This window comes from Stigmatopora nigra, chromosome 20, assembly GCF_051989575.1.
Source record: "Stigmatopora nigra isolate UIUO_SnigA chromosome 20, RoL_Snig_1.1, whole genome shotgun sequence".
Lineage (NCBI taxonomy): Eukaryota > Metazoa > Chordata > Actinopteri > Syngnathiformes > Syngnathidae > Stigmatopora > Stigmatopora nigra.
This window is the reverse complement of record NC_135527.1, coordinates 7,127,749-7,145,096: the sequence shown is the minus strand read 5'-3', so window position 1 is coordinate 7,145,096 and position 17,348 is coordinate 7,127,749. Positions and strand designations below refer to the sequence as shown.

Here is a 17,348-nt window from a genome sequence, read left to right as displayed (position 1 = left end):
TGTTTTCAACTTGTTTAATGATGCGTTCAAGTCTTTGTTATTCTGAAAAAAAGGTAAGACTGATTATGTTTATGACCCACCTGGCAGGGTAATAAAATATTTAGGGATTTTGCTGTTTTAAAATGCTTAGATAAGCATATAAATCTGTTTAATTCTAGTTCTCAACACTATAATAATTTCTACATATACTATTCAAACATTTTATGACCATCCCCACTCAGCTGATTTGGAATTTTCCATTGAAATATTGCTTTCTACTCCATGAACGCTAGAGGTCAGTAAAAAAATATTCAATCCATCCACTTACGTCACATTCCCAACCATTTTTGACCCGTAAATCTATTTTACCCGCAAACTAATAACCCACTCTAATTAAATTTTGTCATTTATTGTTTTTCCCCCCCAAAAAATGATCTGGAAAAGTATAAATTCTTATTTTTTTTCTTAAATTCAAAGCAAACGCAGTCACAAAAGCTTACCACCTTCGTCACCAATGCGTCAGCAAACCCATGAGCTCATCATAATGGAGGGAGGGAGGGGGGGGGGGGGTTGGGTGTGGAACTCACACACACAAAACACACACATAGACACACACACTAGGAGCAGAGCAGCAGATAGCCGAGAACAAACAACAACAACAACCTTTCCTGATTTGGTCATTTTTCATTGCTAGTATTTCTAAGGAGAGATTTCAGCACCACAGACAGCGACCATGGCACCAATGATGCTGGAGGATGGAGACCAGATTGGTGAGTTTATGTATCTTCATCCTTTTCAAACCATCTGCCACACCCGATGACTGTTAAGCCATTTTTTTTTGTTTAGGGGAGAAAATGGCTGTGATATTTGTTTATATTTGTCTCAAATAGGATTGTTGTGAAAGTGGAAAAATGGCTACAGTTAGTGGAAATCTTAGTGTGGCGTTGTTGAGATTTGCCGGGAGGGATTAGGGCGGGGCAGCTGGTGGATAGCGGTCTCCAGATGTGATAACTCTTGAGATATGTCTGTAGAATTAAGGTTTTTGGGTTTTTTTTTAGTTGTATTTGGTTGTAGTTTTTCTAGATTTGGGTGTAGAGTAGATCTTGATGGCTTGTTTAATGAGGCCTGACCATCCCCGATTTGTTGAGTCACACATGGATATTCGTAGGCAAAAAAAGATGAGTTGAAATCCTAATTGTTATATAAGACGCTGGATTAAAAAAAATAATAATCTTTTGCCTTTGTGCGTCCAAACATCTGTCAAAATCAGGGCTATTTTTGTCTTTACTAGAAGTTTGTATCAGTTTAATAGTCAAATACGAGCTTTAGAGTTGAATTAAAATGGCTGCTTTTAATTAAAATTGACTTTTTCATGCAATGGTGAATGTGGCCTTACCTGACAACCCGTTTTTTGATGGATTTATAACAAGAAAACATCAATGACTCAAAAAATGTGCATAGTTTGAAGGCCTTTTTTCAAATTGTGATGTTTTCCAGTCAAATTAAAATTTAAAATGGCGGTTTTGCGTATTTTTTTATGCCTGGTGAATGTGGCCTTACCTAGCAACCCGTTTTTTAATGAATTTATAACCAGAAAACATCAATGATGCAAAATATATGTGGACTCCATTGCATGGTTTAAAGTCTTATTTCATATTCTGATGTTCTCCAGTGGTAGTTCCAGCCGGCGTCGCCATGGCGAGCATCTTCGGCTTGGTCTTCACCGCGTCTGCCTTTGCGTGGATCTGCTGCCAGCGGAAAAACACCAAAAACCAGAAGACACCCCCGTACAAGTTCGTCCACATGCTCAAAGGCGTAGACATCTACCCAGAAAAGCTCAGCGGCAAGAAGAAGTTTGGCTCCGCCCCCGGCGACGAAGCCGGTAAAACAGACGTTAACGGAAACTGTCCCAAAGTACCCTCAAGTCCAGGCGACTCCAGATCGACTCTCCATCTAGACTTGGAGCAGAAAGACCTGAATGGCAATTTCCCTACAAAATCGTTCCATCAGCATAAGGTACGGAGCTCACCGGACTTGGAGCCGTCCTCACTGCCAGCCGGCTTCGGCCAGTCCGCCATGACAGAGCGCCGGGACGTCTCCTCGCCGTCTAGCGCTATTTCTAGCCGTGCCCCGACCCCGGCTATCGAGGAAAGGGAAGCTAGGCTTGGTACTTTGCACTTTGCTCTGGAGTACCAGCCAGATAAAAATGCCTTCATCGTCCATATTAAGGTATGTCATCTTCGTTTGGTATTCGGGGTCGCCTCTGCATGGTTGAGATCTTTTAAAATCTGCATCCTACAGGAAGCTCACGGTTTGAGTCCAACCGATGAGCAGTCCATGACCTCGGACCCCTACATTAAGCTGACCCTGCTACCAGAGAAGAAGCACCGGGTGAAGACTAGAGTTCTAAGGAAGACCCTAGACCCGACTTTCGATGAAACCTTCAGTTTCTATGGGATTCCGCTTGCCAGGGTGTCGGAGCTAGCGCTACAGTTCATGGTCTTGAGCTTCGATCGATTTTCCCGGGATGAGGTCATCGGCGAGACCCTGGTCCCGTTGTCCGGAATCGATTTGTCTGAAGGTCGTGTACTGATGAGCCGGGAGATCGTTAAGAAGAATGTCAAGGTAAGGGAGTGTTTGTGTGTGAGGATTCTGGGTCCCTCTAGTGGTACATGAGAGAATCACTGGTGGAGGACAGTTCAGTTGTATTTCACTTTTTGGGGTTTTGAATCTTTTCAATGACTACCGTATTTTCACGACTATAAGGCACACTGCATTTTAAGGCGCACCCTCAATGAGTGACATTTATTCCATATATAAGGCGCACTGTATTATAAGGCGCACTGGATTATAAGGCGCACTGTCTATTTTGGAGAAAATGTAAGACTTTTAAGTGCGCCTTATAGTCGTGAAAATACGGTAATTGCTATTGACTTCCAGGTGTGAAGTACTTACTACACAGTCACCTCTAGAGCCAGCCATTGTTGATGTTTTGCATTTTTTTGTATAAAATCTTGCAATGGGGGAGGAGCTATATGATGGAAGATGTTGTAAACTAAGATGGCATCTGTATATTTAACAGTATTGTATCAGTTCAGGCGTTTGTGTTTTTTTTAATATCCAACAGTAGTGGTTTTCCGTTTTTGGTTTTCTGGTTTTTCCATAGATAAGGCGCACTGGATTATAAGACGCACTGTCTATTTTGGAGAAGATTTAAGACTTTTAAGTGCCCCTTGTAGACGTGAAAATACGGTACTTCATGTTATGTTGCTTGAACCCTGTGTATTTCCGTCCTATCAGAAGTCACCGGGTCGAGGCGAGCTACTGCTCTCCTTGTGCTACCAGTCTACCACCAACAGCCTGACAGTAGGGGTCCTCAAAGCCCGCCACCTCCCCAAGGACGACAACAACAGACCCACAGGTGCGGTATCTCGGCCAAGAAAACATTTTGAGGGTTCCCAAGAGCTATAACCTTCGTTTCCGGGTGTTCCTACCATAGATCCGTACGTCAAAGTCAACCTCTACCACGGGAAGAAGCGTGTTTGCAAGAAGAAGACCCACGTCAAGAAGTGCTCCCCCAACCCGGTCTTTAATGACCTCTTCACCTTTGACCTGCCCTCCGACGAGGGCCTGAGAGACACCAGCGTGGAGCTCCTGCTGATGGACTCGGACGTGGGTAAAACCCGTTGCCCGAAGCCGGTCCTGGCACGCTTGCTCATGGGCACTACGGCGCCGGGAACTGCCGGCGAGCACTGGCTGGAGATCTGCGAGCATCCACGCCGCCAGATCGCCAAGTGGCACGCCATGTCCGAGGACTGAAAGGAGGAGCCATTGGGTTCCAACGATTGAGCGACGGAACGGACGATTCGCCGCCGGGCTCGCCATTGGACGGTCGGTGAGCTTTGGCGCCATTTCGTGCGTCCATCGGTCAATTTAACCACTTGGCATTCTCGGAAGTTTAACTCGACTCACGAGCGCTGTGGGTTTTTTCACTTAACGAGGCTTGGTTGGACGGCACATGCGCAATATTGCGAAAATTAATACTCATCTGCTTAGAGTTCAGCAGTTTAGATATAATATTTAGATTTTTTTTTATAAATGGATTAAAAGAACTGGATTAAAAGCCTAAATACTCAGTTTTGTTATAGATCTAAAACAATGTTTATTTTACCTTTTTTAAATATATTTTTCGATTTTCCAAAATGATTTTTGAACTAAAAACACAGAAAAAAATGATTAAAAAATGACATTTATTGATTTAAAATTGAGAAATTCAGGAAATTTAATATACATCTATACTCTTCATTTTAATTTGATCCTAAAAAGGAAATTTGGAACTCATGATTGACATTTTCGGGCCACACAAATTGATGCGGCGGGCCAGATTTGGCCCCCGGGCCACCACTTTGACACACGTCATAAATTAACCCAAATTATGTGAACCCCCCTTTTCATTTAGGAGTCAAGGCAGGTGTACGATTACTTTTGGCAATACTGCGTATCTTCAAACAAGCCCAAAGACTCACCTAACATCACCTGTTTACATCATTCAGGTTGTCACGGTAACGTGTGCTTTAACATTTCTTCCTCTTCTGAGCTTTGCCTTTAGCCCAAGAGCCGAAAAAAATACATTAAGACAAAAAAATGATATTAATTCATTAGAATGATCAAATGTGTATTTGAATTTAGGAGTTGTTGCTGTTTTGTTTTATTTGTTTTTACTCCTCTGGGTGGACTTGTGGTTTTTTTAAGTGGTAATTTCATATAAAAGCCTAACTGAGTGTGTGTGGGTGTGTGTGTATGCATGTTGCTACATTTCCTGTTTGTGTTTTGTCCCCTTAACTGTGAGCACAAAGACAGCTGAATTGTAAATGTAAGTACCCGCAAATTAAAAAGCAAGTTATGACAAGATAAAATGTTTGTTTTGATATCTTAGGTTCATCAGCGCTAATGTTTTTTTAGCTATTACTGCAAAATATCATCCATCTTTTACATTTCTCAGTCCAATAGTGGTCCTGATGTCAGGCAGGACTCATCTAGGTCGTCATGACGACAACACCAAGTCCCTTGTCGCTGAGTAAGAGGCTGCGACCTAGACGGACAATAACGTGGAGAAATCATTGGCGCGTGTCGGCGCAAACTAACGAGGCCTTTACCGTCTCCATGGCAACTAAGAGGGGGTGGGGTGAAGGAGCTGGAGAAAAGAGATAATTAAAATACGGTATTTTATCACATATTAGCCGCCTCCATATATAAACTAACCCTTAAAACTGCCTTAAAATCATTGAATTTGACAATTTCTCTCATATAAGCCGCACCTGATTCCCAATTTTCTCCTCCATATTCATGGTTTTAATAGGGAGTACAAATATCAATGTTAAAATATGTTTTAAAGAATTTTATCTGTTTATATTTCCTTTATTTTGAAAGAAATGCATGTCAAGTCTTATTTATGCGCATATAAGCCTTACACTCAATTCAGTCATATGCGATAATAGTAAGCAGTTCCTGTCATTACGTTAAAAAAGAAAGCAAACATTACAAAAATGGTGGATGAGTAGCTTAAATAAGCAATAAGTGATGAGCTGAAAGCCTCATCTTCCTCCTCAAGGGCTTGAACTTTGCTCCTATGGCACATTCAAATGAAGTCAATTGGTTACTAAGTCTACTAGTTCATAAAAACAACAGCTTGTCGGTGTTGGGGCGGCACATGGGGGTGGTTTCTCCTTAGCTTGAAAGATTCGGGACGCAGTTGAGGACAACTTTACACCAGCAATGTGGATGGACAGTAAACCAGACATGCGGGAGGACGCCAGGAAGGAAGCCAGGGACCCTCTGGTTAAGCGAATAATGGCGCTCACTGGAGACATGCCTCACTTGGATAAGTTCATGCAAGGTAAGGAAATATTCCGTCCCGAAATGAATGCTAAAGATAGCGTCAATTAATTTTCCAGACAAGTTGTTTGCACTCCAGTTGGCCGTGTGGGCGCTCCGAGGGGTGACTCGGGTAATTTTAGCCAACAACCCATTGAGTGGGGGTCTCATGCTAGCAGCACTTTACTGGGCTTCCCCCTGGCAAGGTCTACTGGGAACACTGGGACTGCTAACCTCGACGCTTGTAGCGGTTATCTTGGGTGAAGACAGGTTTGAAGCAGCAACAATGTGCAGCTAATCACAGCAACCTTGGCATCCACTTTAATAAAGTTTATATGTGTACGCAGTGGTGAAGTGTGGGGAGGACTTCATGGCTTCAATGGTATGTTAGTATCTCTTCTAATGGGGGTGTTCAACAGTGCTGGAGACTGGTACTGGTGGTTGTTACTTCCTGTTTGCCTGGGCTCGGCAACAAGGTAAGATGTGGGTTGTCTAAGGTAAAGAATCAATCATAACCATTCATTTTTTCTTCTTTTTTTAGTGTTTTCTTCTTCAGTGGTCTCTCGCCAGTGCTGGACCGATGGGACTTACCAGTTGCAGTTTTTCCTTTCAACATAGTCATCATTATTTACTTCCTGTGTACCGGACCAGACAACCCGTACTTCCCACACCATCTGGCTGTACCCCCAAGCTGGGTGCCGCCTAATGAGACGGCGCTAAGTGCAACACAGGTAAATACATTTGTTGGCTAAAGTGATATCTCTACGGGAATTGGGTACTCGGATTTTTGGTTGCAGGACGTTTTGGTCGCCTGATGTTTGACAATGTGACAGTTTACTGTTGAAACCAGGTTGCAAAATTATATTCATGAGAGAGACTTTAATATCTAAATATATACTGTTAAAACCAGCTCTCAAAATTATATTCACCCTGGGCGACCAAACGTCCAGGCGACCAAATGTCCAGGAGACCAAACGTCCAGTCATGCAAAAATTGTATAGATTGATATTTGGGATTTTTGTAACTTATATTTTTATTATTGTATATTGGAACAGTCATACATTTTAAAAAGTATTGTTACCTGAACATTTTGTATGTAGAAGCATTCGTAAGTAGAGGTAGTATTGTATTTAAATTCATACACTGTAGCGTTACAAGCTATTGTATCCAATGAATGGTTTTCATTGACTAGGTAAGTTTGTCCGGCCTACTTTAGAACAACAAGCATGACACCAGCCTTCTCTGACTCATCGGTTGCTTAGCAACCAACACTGATGGCGCTGTTTTGCCAGTCCAACTTGCTAAAACCACATTTGGTGTCCTAAAACGGCCCCTTTTCATGTTTTTAAACGGTTTCTTCCAGCAATTGGCTTTCACATCTTCCTCCACACTTGCTTAATCCATCACCCCCATCTCCCCATTTCATTTCCCGGTAGCCCTATCTACCACGTGTCCGCCTCCCAGGACGACGATGACGTGGGACCTATTTATATTCCATGTCTTTATATTGCATTCAGCCTAAGATGGATGTGAAGGTAGTCACTACTGTGGGTACTTATTCAAATTTTGACATTTAAGACCCTATATAGGTCAAAACATTTAATATTAGCATTTTTATGGATCTATCAGTTGTGCACTGAATATTCAGTTACCTAAATAATGCAAAAAAACTAATAAACTTGAATGTTTTTACAATTTTAATGATATACGACTGTGTTTATTATGTCAATATTTTTCCAGGTGTTGCAAGGTATCCCTCTGGGTGTTGGCCAGATTTTTGCCTGTGGATCTTTAGGACCCTCGTTGCTGATTCTAGCCGGTCTTTGTCTTTACTCCCCCCTTCAGGCCTTACACGGTATAGTCGGCTCAGCAATTGGAACATTGGCCGGTAAGTGTCAAAATGTCGCAAAAACTCTAAGATTTTATATTTTTTTTATTATTATTTTTACTTAAAAATGTATTTTTTAGTACTAATTTTCCAATGACTCCTCAAACTGACCCACTGTGTGAAATGTTTCCACCTTGTGGATAATATTTGTACTGACACAGACTTCTAAGTAGTAGTGCTGGGCGATAAAATCTTTAATTTTACCATATGCGATTATTTAGTACATTTTTCATTTAAATTTCATTGGTTGGTTTTATACATTTGAAGTATAGTCCTAATATACCAAAGTGAACATTTATGACCATACAGGTTTATCCATGGCAGTGCGGCATGAGTGCCTCTATACTGGTCTGTCTGGTTTTAATGGTGCATTGGGTTGCATGTCTGTGGGAGGACTTTTCTTCATGTTTAACTGGAAAACACACTTGCTGGCCATTGCTACTGGTAAAACTCCCACAAGCCATAAGTGTTGATGGTGATAACAAAAAACTTAACTATGTATCTTCCTTAGCTTTCCTCTCTGCTTATTTTGACATCGCTTTAAGCAACTGGTTGGGAGCCGTAAGTATTCCGCAAATAAACAGTATTTTCTGCACTATTTTCCGCACTACAAAAAGAGAATTTCCTCAATTGGCTCATGATTGAATGAAATTCCTTGTAACTCCATTCTAGGTGATGTATATCACAACTTCTAACCACCACTACTATTACTACTACAACACTCATTATAGTTTATGTAACACAACCCCTAACCACTACTACTTCTACTACTTCAGCTCAATCCAATGGATCTATAACACAATTTACTCCATTTAGTTTCTGTATAATTCAACCCCTCACTACTACTACTACTAGTTCTACTACTACTTCTTCTACTACTACTACTACTACTACTACTACTAGTTCTACTACTACTTCTTCTACTACTACTACTACTACTAATGCTACTACTACTACAAATACTACTACTGCTACTACTACAAATACTACTACTGCTACCACCACTACTGCTACTACTACTAATGCTACTATTACTACAAATACTACTACTGCTACCACCACTACTGTGACTACTACTGCTACCACCACTACGGCTACTACTACAAATACTACTACTGCAAATACTAATACTACTACAAATACTGCTACTACTACAAATACTACTACTACTGCAAATAATACTACTACTACAAATACTACTACAAATACTTCCACTGCTACTACTGATACTACAAATACTACCACTGCTACTACTACAAATACTACTACAAATACTTCCACTGCTACTACTGATACTACAAATACTACCACTGCTACGACTACAAATACTACTACAAATACTTCCACTGCTACTACTGATACTACAAATACTACCACTGCTACTACTACAAATACTACTACAAATACTTCCACTGCTACTACTGATACTACAAATACTACTACTGCTACAAATACTACCACTGCTACTACTGCTACTACAAATACTACTACTGCTACCTCCACCACTACTACTACTACTACTACTATGTCTTATAATCTGGGGAGCCTTACATATGGAACACATTTTCAGATAGGCTATTATTAATACTTGGGTGGACATTATACCTTATGATGCGGAAATTACAGTACTCATTTTCAATTGTTTTTTGTGTCATAGGTAGTAATATGATTCTTTTTCCTTCAGATCGGCCTGCCGGCGTGCAGTTGGGGCGCCACGCTGACTGTCACGCTGCTACTGCTCCTGCGGGGCGAGGTGGCCACGCACCGAATCCCCCTAGGTCAAGTGAGGGCGCCGGAGCAGAACCTACGCTCACGCAGCCGCTGGCAGGCCGGCAGCGCCGTTGAACAGGAAAGCACTGACGTCTAAATATTCAAAAACAGCCAAGATGGCGTTGATGTTGGAAGGCAACTTTAATTATTACAGTGCACAAGTGAAGGAAAACCCACATTTTATCCTTTCCCAGCATTCCTTGCTTTACAAATGGCGGTTTGTGCTTTTCTATGGGTGTCGTTGTCTTCTAAGAGGCGATGGGTTTGGTGTAAAAAAAAATGGTGGCAGTATTTTAATCATTTGCCTCAAGAATCGTACAAAAAGCAAAATCATGGCACAGACTTTTTGTTTGGTGAGCGAATGGACATTCCTTTGTGTGAAGTACTTTCATTTAAGTGTACTTTTGTGCTTGTTAATCTTTTTTTAAAATATCGGTGCACGTGATGTCATTCGGATGCACATGCACTTACATTTAAACTTTTTTTTTACCTAAGACTTAAGAACTTGTTTTTTTTTCTTTAAATAAGAACTACACAACATTTCATGCATGTAAACAACCATCTAAACTAAGTATTTGTAAAATCCTTCCAATTCTAGATCATTCCAATTTGGATACATTTTACAATTTGGGTGAATTAAAGCTGTTTTCATTGCTCATTTTTAAGATTTTTTAAGTGATTTTTTTTGTCCTTAAAGCAGCCTGGCCATAACCACGCCCTCTCTGCTCCTGGCTTCTCCTCTCAAAATCTCCAAAAACCCCAATTTGCTCAAGAACTCCAGCCTCTGACGGTCGGTGGGCTGAACCTCGCAAAAGACCCCCTGGGAACCTGAAAAAGCAAACCCCAAATTTACAGGAGAACATCCCAAAACGCCTCTCAGGGGTTCTTCTCACCGTTGGCTTTGAGCGCCACCAGTAGGGACACCAGGAGGGTGCGGCTCACACTGACGTCCACCAGTTCGGGCAAGGTGTCCAGACGCAACTGAGATGGGAAGTGGTAGAGGAGTGAATCTGGATACTCTCCTTGGTCCTCCTCCATTAGCTTGATTAAGTCCTGTTTGGAGACAATTCAGGCAAGAAATATGGCATATATATGAAGAAATACGGTCATGATTGGACGTTTGGTCGCCGGTCTTTTGGTCCCTTTTGGTCGCTGGTCAAATGTACTTAGATATTAAACAGTACTTAGATATTAAACAGTTCTTAGATATTAAACAGTACTTAGATATTAAACAGTTCTTAGATATTAAACAGTACTTAGATATTAAACAGCACTTAGATATTAAACAATACTTAGATATTAAACAGGACTTAGATATTAAACAGTACTTAGATTTTAAACAGTACTTAGATATTAAACAGTACTTAGATATTAAGCTCTCTCTCTTAGATATTAAACAGTACTTAGTTATTAAACAGTATTTAGATATTAAACAGTACTTTTATATTAAACACTACTTAGATATTAAACACTACTTAGATATTAAACACTACTTAGATATTAAACACTACTTAGATATTAAACACTACTTAGATATTAAACAGTACTTAGACATTAAACTCTCTCTGTTTGATATTAAACTCTCTCTCTTAGATATTAAACTATCTCTCTTATATATTAAAATATCTCTCATGATTATAATTTTGAAAGCTGGCTTCAACAGTAAACTCTCCATTTGACCGGCAACCAAAAGACCTACGACCAAACGTCCGAGCACCAAATACGGTATATGCTAAAGTCTATTCATTTCACCTGTGTGTTGGAGTGTCCTCCATTAGGTTGATACTTGTCCCTCATAGCAGGCAACCAGCTGGACTGACATCTCTTGGCAAAAGAGCGTACATCCATGATGCCCAAAATACAACCGCATACGCCCAACTCGTCCTCCAAAATGAAGCTGTACTCGGGACACAAGGCCAGGCAAGGTCCAAGACACCTACACCAACAAAGACATTTGTAACTCTGATTAAAGACTGTTTTGGATTTTGCAGATTATGATCCGGGTTATCCCGGGACGGACCTGTCTCCCACTATATCTGGATGAGATGTCCCGGATTCTTTAGCACAGTGGGACCTCAAGTGAAGCTGTCGCACCATACGGTACAACTCCACCTGAAATAGACAGTCGCAGAATCACAATTGAGATGGTGTCCAAGTGGCGGCACGGGGGCCAAATCTGGCCCTCCGAATCATTTTGTGCGGCCCGGTAAAGTAAATCATGAGTGCCAAATTTCCTTTTTAGGATCAAATTAAAATAAAGAGTATAGATGTATATTAAATTTCCTGATTTTTCCCCTTTTAAATCAATAATTGTCATTTTTTAATCCATTTTTTTCTCTGTTTTTAGTTCAAAAATTGTTTTAGATCTATAAAAAAACTGAACATTTTGGTCTTGGCTTCTGATTTGCCAAAAATGCGACTTAAACTCCAGTAAGGCATATAATTTTTCTTCCTCTTCTTAGTTTATTGTTTTATTTACTGCAACTTTTATTATGAAAAATCGGGTCGATCTAGAAGGCCATTTCCTACTTTGTCTTTACTGTGGTAGGGTCTGATATTGTAGAGACGTGAAGTAGGGAAGAGAGGAGGAGGATGGGTGAAGAGTTCACTACTGCCCCCCACAGGCAGAAGCATCTAAACACACATATAAACCAAGTTAGGAACAAAATGAGTTGTTTTCGTGCGGTGAAACGCAAGACAAACCTGCACTTCACCAGAAACGCCTCCCTTGAAAACCCATGGCTCCGATTCATCTCCCAGTTCGTCTGTTCCAGTAGTTTTCCCGCATACTGTCACAAATTACGATTTTTTTACAGTCCGATGACAACAGTCAGAAAAAATGGAAACACCCCGATAACTTACAGTGGAAGCAATTCTTCCATGAAGCCAAGGTGGCGCTGTCGTTCAGGACATGACCATCTAGTGATGATAAAATAATCATGGGAGAATTTTTTCGTATTTTTTTGTCAAGAAAATGTTAATAACTGACCAACAAGCTTAAATTATGAGAAAAAAATGTCTTCTCCTCACCAAGCCAGCAAACAAAAGCCTTAGCAACAAGTGCCATGTTCCTCAGATCCCACACATAAGGGTAAAGGTCATAGAGTACTGCCCGATTGGCTCCGCCCACCACGTTACAGTGCAGCTGGGCAATATCTTCACACAAAGACAAGAATTCCGAAGCCCGCCTCCTCCATTCATCTACCTGTGGACACATGTTGGTTGTAGAAATGGTCATTCAGCAGATGGTAATTATTATTTTTGATTATTTTATCGTTTTTAAGACCTTGTGAGGCGAGTTTTTCTTGCTGTTGGCGCTAACCAGGTAACAGTTGCTTTTTAGCCAGGTCAAATCCTGAACAAGTTTCTGGGCTGAGGGTCCATGTTCGTGAGGTAAATAATGGAGGCCAACTAGAAGTCTGACTTGAGCTTCACTGAGAAGACCCTTCCCACTACAGAGACCTCGACTTTGGGACTTAAGGGTTTTTCCTGGAGGACATCCAGGTCTGGATGTGAAGTTGGTAGTTTGATCAGGATGGAGTTTTTCGTTCTCCTGGCTGGTTAGCTCTTCTGGGGTCTTGGTGGGTGAGGGAGGGGGGGAGCTGGAGTTGAGGGGGAAGACAGGGAGTTTAGCCACTACGGATGTCCCTCGGAAAGTGGAGGTGTTGTCAGATTTGTCTGGGGTTTTGGCTCGAGAGCTTCGTGGATCTGTTCGTGAGCTCTGCCGGCCTGAGAAGAAATCGGAATGTGGTTTTTAGGGATATTGTAGTTATGTAAAACAGTTTCAGTGGTGTCAAAGAGGTGGCCCAGGGGCCAAATCTGGCCCGCTGCATCATTTTTGTGGCCCGGGAAAGTAAATCACGAGTGCTGACTTTTTGTTTTAGGATCAAATTCAAATGAAGAGCATAGATGTACATTAAATTTCCTGATTTTTAGTTCAAAAATCATTTAGGAAAATCTAAAAATATGTAAAAAAGCTAAAATAAACATTGTTTGACAACTATAAAAAAAATGAATATTTAGGGATTTTAATCAATTTCTGGGGTCTTCCAGGGTCTGACACCCTTGAAAAAAAACAGAAGTCGCACTTGAGTATTTGTCACAGGCCGAGCAAAACTTTGAAAAAAACTGCGACTTATAGTCCGGATTATGCATGCAGTCACCTGCTTGTAGAGGTTGATTAAGTTCATCCATCCAGTCGTGTAAGGCAGCAGACAAAGCTCTATCTGGACAATATTGTGTCTCCACATCTAAAAGATAGTAAAAGTCTTTGTTATCTATGATGTAGTATTTTTATTTTGTAGTAGTATATCTATTTAAAATGTTGTCTATGTGCCACTTCACCTTTTCCCTCTTGACTTCCAGCTCTGTACCAGCTTGCCAGCGTATGCAGCGGAATATAATTGGCCTCGAATTCGCAGTTGGGATTGAGTAGAAGACCCCTCAAATGGCTCCTCAACCAAGGCTCACGGCCCTTAAACGGACCCAGGAAGAGTCTACGGGAGTCGTAATCGTTGGCGTGTAGGTTGTCCCAGATGAGTGGCGGACGTTGGAGGACGGACTCCACTTCGGCTAGGCGGTCTACGGATAGATTCCTGGAGATCACCTTGCTACCTGCAAGGGGGCGGAGTTGAAGTCGCCGTTTGATGGAGGATTTCCGAGCGGTGAGATGGTTTCACCTGTCCAAATGACAGTGATGTTGGGGAGTAGGTCCTCGCCGACGGTCTGCAAGTAAGGAGACTTCTGGACACTTGGGGAACATAGAGATCCGCAGTACTCTGAAAACAAGAGAAGAAGTTATTGAGGGCTTGAAAAATACTGCAAGTGGCGCCCACCTGTGGGGCAAAACAAGAAGACAGGCGGTTCCCCCAAGAAGCGATAAATCTCATTGGCGATGGTGACTTGAGCATGGGCGAATGAGGAGAAAGCTTCACTGTCAGCTTGACATAACGAATGGTCAATATCGTCGAAGAGGATGGCGAATGCCCGGCACCCTAGTTCGGACACCTGAAGGGACATAACGCATGTGGGCGGAGTCTGGAATAGCCACAACATGGTAAGGATTGTGTTACTGACTTGTCTGAGTTTGCGTTTCAGGAGGGTCAGATCGCAGGGGGACGAGAAGACGATGTCCTGGCCGGGAGAAAGGGCGTATACGAACGTCAGGTCTCTGGATTGGGCCTCGTCGATTAGGGTGCGCAGTTGATCTGTGAGACAGAAGGTTGGACAACTTTGAATGTGATGGGACAAAGCCGGATGAGTGGGAGTTTCGTACCTTCTTCTTCGGGTGAGTAGACTTCTCTCCATAACAGTCTGTGTTTTAGGTCGTCTTTTGGACCGTACAGGTACGTGTTCAAACCCCAATTCTGCATCCTAGGGAATAGTAGGTTGACCCGAATATAAGACGATCACAGGTGTCAAAGTGGTGGCCCGTGGGCCAAATTTGGCTCGTCATATCATTTTGTGTGGCTCGAGAAAGTCGACTTTTTATTTTAGGATCAAATTAAAATGAAGAGTATAGATGTTAATTACATTTCCTGATTTTTACCCTTTTTAATCAATCATTGTCATTTTTTAATCATTTTTTTCAGTTTTAGTTCAAAAATCATTTTGTAAAATCTAAAAATATATAAAAATACTTCCTCTTTTCCACTTCGATATGGAAAATCATGATGAGAAGAGAATATTTAGGGGTTTTGATTTAGTTCTTTGAATACAATTTTTAAAACAATATCTAAATATTATATTTAAAATGATCCGGCCCACGTAAAACCGAATTGACGTTAATGCGGCCCGCGAACCAACTCTTACTTTAAATCTAGCATTGTGAATGCGTCCTATGTCAAACATCGTCTTATACTCGGGTCAATATATGCCTGATTTCTGGGTACAGTAGCAGAAGCGCCATTTTCACCGTCAAATACAAATTAAATCCCCAAAACATGTTCCACTTCTTGGGCAGATGGTATAAATTGTGCACTGGTGTTATGCAACCAATTCCGCCTCCACTGGAGCCTAAAAAGTGGAACTATAAATAAACTGTGATGGCCACACTCCATGTTTGGATGCTGTTACTTCTACACAGACATGGAATCGCATATGGATAGTTGTTGTTGTTGTTTTTTAATCGCAATAACATATTTACCACTGGAAGAGAATTCTCCTCTGGTCCATTGACCATGGCCTCCCATAGAAACCTAAAAAGGGCATAAACATTGTTTAATGCTAAGATAAATGTAAAATTGTCATCATTAGTGTCAAAAGTAGGGTTTTGTGTCAAAGTGGCGGCCCGGGGGCCAAATCTGGCCTGCCACATCATTTTGTGTGGCCCGGGTAGGTAGCATAACATATTCCTAATGGCAGTATTTCAAAAAAGGTAGCATAACATATTCCTAACATCAGTATTTCAAAAAAGCTAGGATAACGTGTTCCTAACGGCAGTATATTTCAAAAAAAGTTAGCATAACATATTCCTAATGGCAGTATTTCAAAAAAGCTAGGATAACGTGTTCCTAACGGCAGTATATTTCAAAAAAAGGTAGCATAACATATTTCTAATGGCAGTATTTCAAAAAAGGTAGGATAACATGTTCCTAACGGCAGTATATTTCAAAAACAGGTAGCATAACATATTCCCAACAGCAGTATTTCAAAAATAATGTAGCTTAACATATCCCTAACGGCAGTATTTCAATCTCGCGTCTATTTTAGCTTCTTTTGACAACATCCTTGTTTATCCTGCCTATTTTAAATCAATAACACCATCTTAAAACCACCATCAGCCAATCCCGATCCTCTTTAAACATTTTTGATCCCGCCCATTGAATCATCAACACCCCTAATTAGTAGTCCAATTTTCCCCTCCCTGTCCAATCCATCCCCTATTTACCATAATTCATATCATCCTATTTTTAGAAGTAGAGTATCTCCAGGGTTTCTCACCCCACAAAGGCCAACGTCAAACCCCTAAAACACACTCCTTTTCCTCCCTGAATCTTCCAAAATGACCTCATAATCCATTTTTCCCTAATTTCCATCACCCCAAATGCATTGTGGGACAATCTATGCATAAAATAGCTTCAAGAGAGCGACATGGACATACAAAATGTAGGTCAATCGGGAGGAGAAGGGGGAGGAGAGGAAGGAGCATGTCCAAAACCTTCCAATGGATGCTAGAGAGGATAAATCTTACCTTCTACTACCCCACAGATGAAATCCTGGTTCTCCTCCATCCTGCTTCCCCTTCCAAGGTAAGCAGGGAAGCTGTTTTTGAGCCTAGTTAGCAATGGAGTGCATCCTCCTCTTCCTTCCTACCTCCTCCTCCTTGTCCTCCTTCATCCTCTTCTCGCATCAGTTAGAGCTCTCGGTGTTGCGTTCAGGTGCACATAAAAATCCAGACATTTTCTAAATCACAAAAATCATCTCTCCAGTAGGAGTCGCCGTTTTTAAGGATGCTCTGGATTGCATCATTTTAACCCGTCTGCACAATAGTGACTAGTGTAAAGTCTGTGGCTTTCGTGTAGTGGGTGCTGGTACGAATCCAGAGCTTTATGGTTATAATGCTTCATTTGCTTTATTTCAGCTAGTTCATTTTTATCCCTTGCTTCACATTTATTTTTTTTATCCTGTGTTAACCTCAACCCGTTTAAAACTCGAATGCTTTATTTTATCTATTACATTTGGATGTTTTGGTCTCAGTCAATCATTGACAATAATGATTAACGACAGATGTGCGTTTTGAAAGTGTCATAAAAAGGGAGCAGGAAGGTGAAAGGTTAAATCCATTCATTTTACCCCTCTAAACTTTGCCTTCTTATACAGGTTTTACTTATATTGG

At 41.2% G+C, this 17,348-nt stretch overlaps 3 protein-coding genes across 3 annotated transcripts; 2 read left to right on the top strand and 1 right to left on the bottom strand.

Moving 5' to 3' along the window:
* The first annotated feature begins 569 nt into the window (after positions 1-569).
* Positions 570-4,151, top strand: syt4 (synaptotagmin IV). Its single transcript, XM_077742644.1, has 5 exons — positions 570-749; positions 1,652-2,208; positions 2,281-2,604; positions 3,280-3,400; positions 3,479-4,151. The coding sequence occupies exons 1-5, from the start codon at positions 713-715 to the stop codon at positions 3,796-3,798; spliced, it is 1,359 nt and encodes a 452-aa protein (XP_077598770.1). The 5' UTR covers positions 570-712; the 3' UTR covers positions 3,799-4,151.
* Positions 4,152-5,676: 1,525 nt separating this feature from the next.
* Positions 5,677-10,169, top strand: LOC144213715 (urea transporter 1). The gene is made up of 8 exons (XM_077742290.1): positions 5,677-5,875; positions 5,934-6,123; positions 6,201-6,329; positions 6,395-6,584; positions 7,594-7,741; positions 8,051-8,185; positions 8,253-8,302; positions 9,426-10,169. The coding sequence occupies exons 1-8, from the start codon at positions 5,755-5,757 to the stop codon at positions 9,606-9,608; spliced, it is 1,146 nt and encodes a 381-aa protein (XP_077598416.1). The 5' UTR covers positions 5,677-5,754; the 3' UTR covers positions 9,609-10,169.
* Positions 9,790-16,875, bottom strand: LOC144213714 (protein O-GlcNAcase). Its single transcript, XM_077742288.1, has 17 exons — positions 16,704-16,875; positions 15,657-15,708; positions 14,787-14,884; positions 14,588-14,718; positions 14,347-14,518; positions 14,191-14,289; positions 13,856-14,125; positions 13,675-13,761; positions 12,798-13,240; positions 12,542-12,716; positions 12,374-12,430; positions 12,215-12,300; positions 12,041-12,145; positions 11,532-11,623; positions 11,264-11,447; positions 10,405-10,564; positions 9,790-10,339 (listed from the first exon to the last, which is right to left on the bottom strand). Exons 1-17 carry the CDS (start codon positions 16,741-16,743, stop codon positions 10,203-10,205), a joined length of 2,388 nt encoding a protein of 795 aa, XP_077598414.1. The 5' UTR covers positions 16,744-16,875; the 3' UTR covers positions 9,790-10,202.
* Positions 16,876-17,348: the final 473 nt, after the last annotated feature.

Excerpts from the sequence above, each read along its gene's own strand:
- LOC144213714 (XM_077742288.1), bottom strand. The coding sequence starts at position 16,743 with ATGGAGGAGAACCAGGATTTCATCTGTGGGGTAGTAGAAG. Across the intron at positions 14,126-14,190 it reads CATCACTGTCATTTGGACAG|GTAGCAAGGTGATCTCCAGG; the intron begins GTGAAACCATCT and ends GCCCCCTTGCAG. Across the intron at positions 13,762-13,855 it reads TGGAAGTCAAGAGGGAAAAG|ATGTGGAGACACAATATTGT; the intron begins GTGAAGTGGCAC and ends ACTATCTTTTAG.
- LOC144213715 (XM_077742290.1), top strand. The coding sequence starts at position 5,755 with ATGTGGATGGACAGTAAACCAGACATGCGGGAGGACGCCAGGAAGGAA. Across the intron at positions 5,876-5,933 it reads CTTGGATAAGTTCATGCAAG|ACAAGTTGTTTGCACTCCAG; the intron begins GTAAGGAAATAT and ends TTAATTTTCCAG. Across the intron at positions 7,742-8,050 it reads AGCAATTGGAACATTGGCCG|GTTTATCCATGGCAGTGCGG; the intron begins GTAAGTGTCAAA and ends ATGACCATACAG.
- syt4 (XM_077742644.1), top strand. The coding sequence starts at position 713 with ATGGCACCAATGATGCTGGAGGATGGAGACCAGATTG. Across the intron at positions 2,605-3,279 it reads TCGTTAAGAAGAATGTCAAG|AAGTCACCGGGTCGAGGCGA; the intron begins GTAAGGGAGTGT and ends CCGTCCTATCAG. Across the intron at positions 3,401-3,478 it reads CGACAACAACAGACCCACAG|ATCCGTACGTCAAAGTCAAC; the intron begins GTGCGGTATCTC and ends TTCCTACCATAG.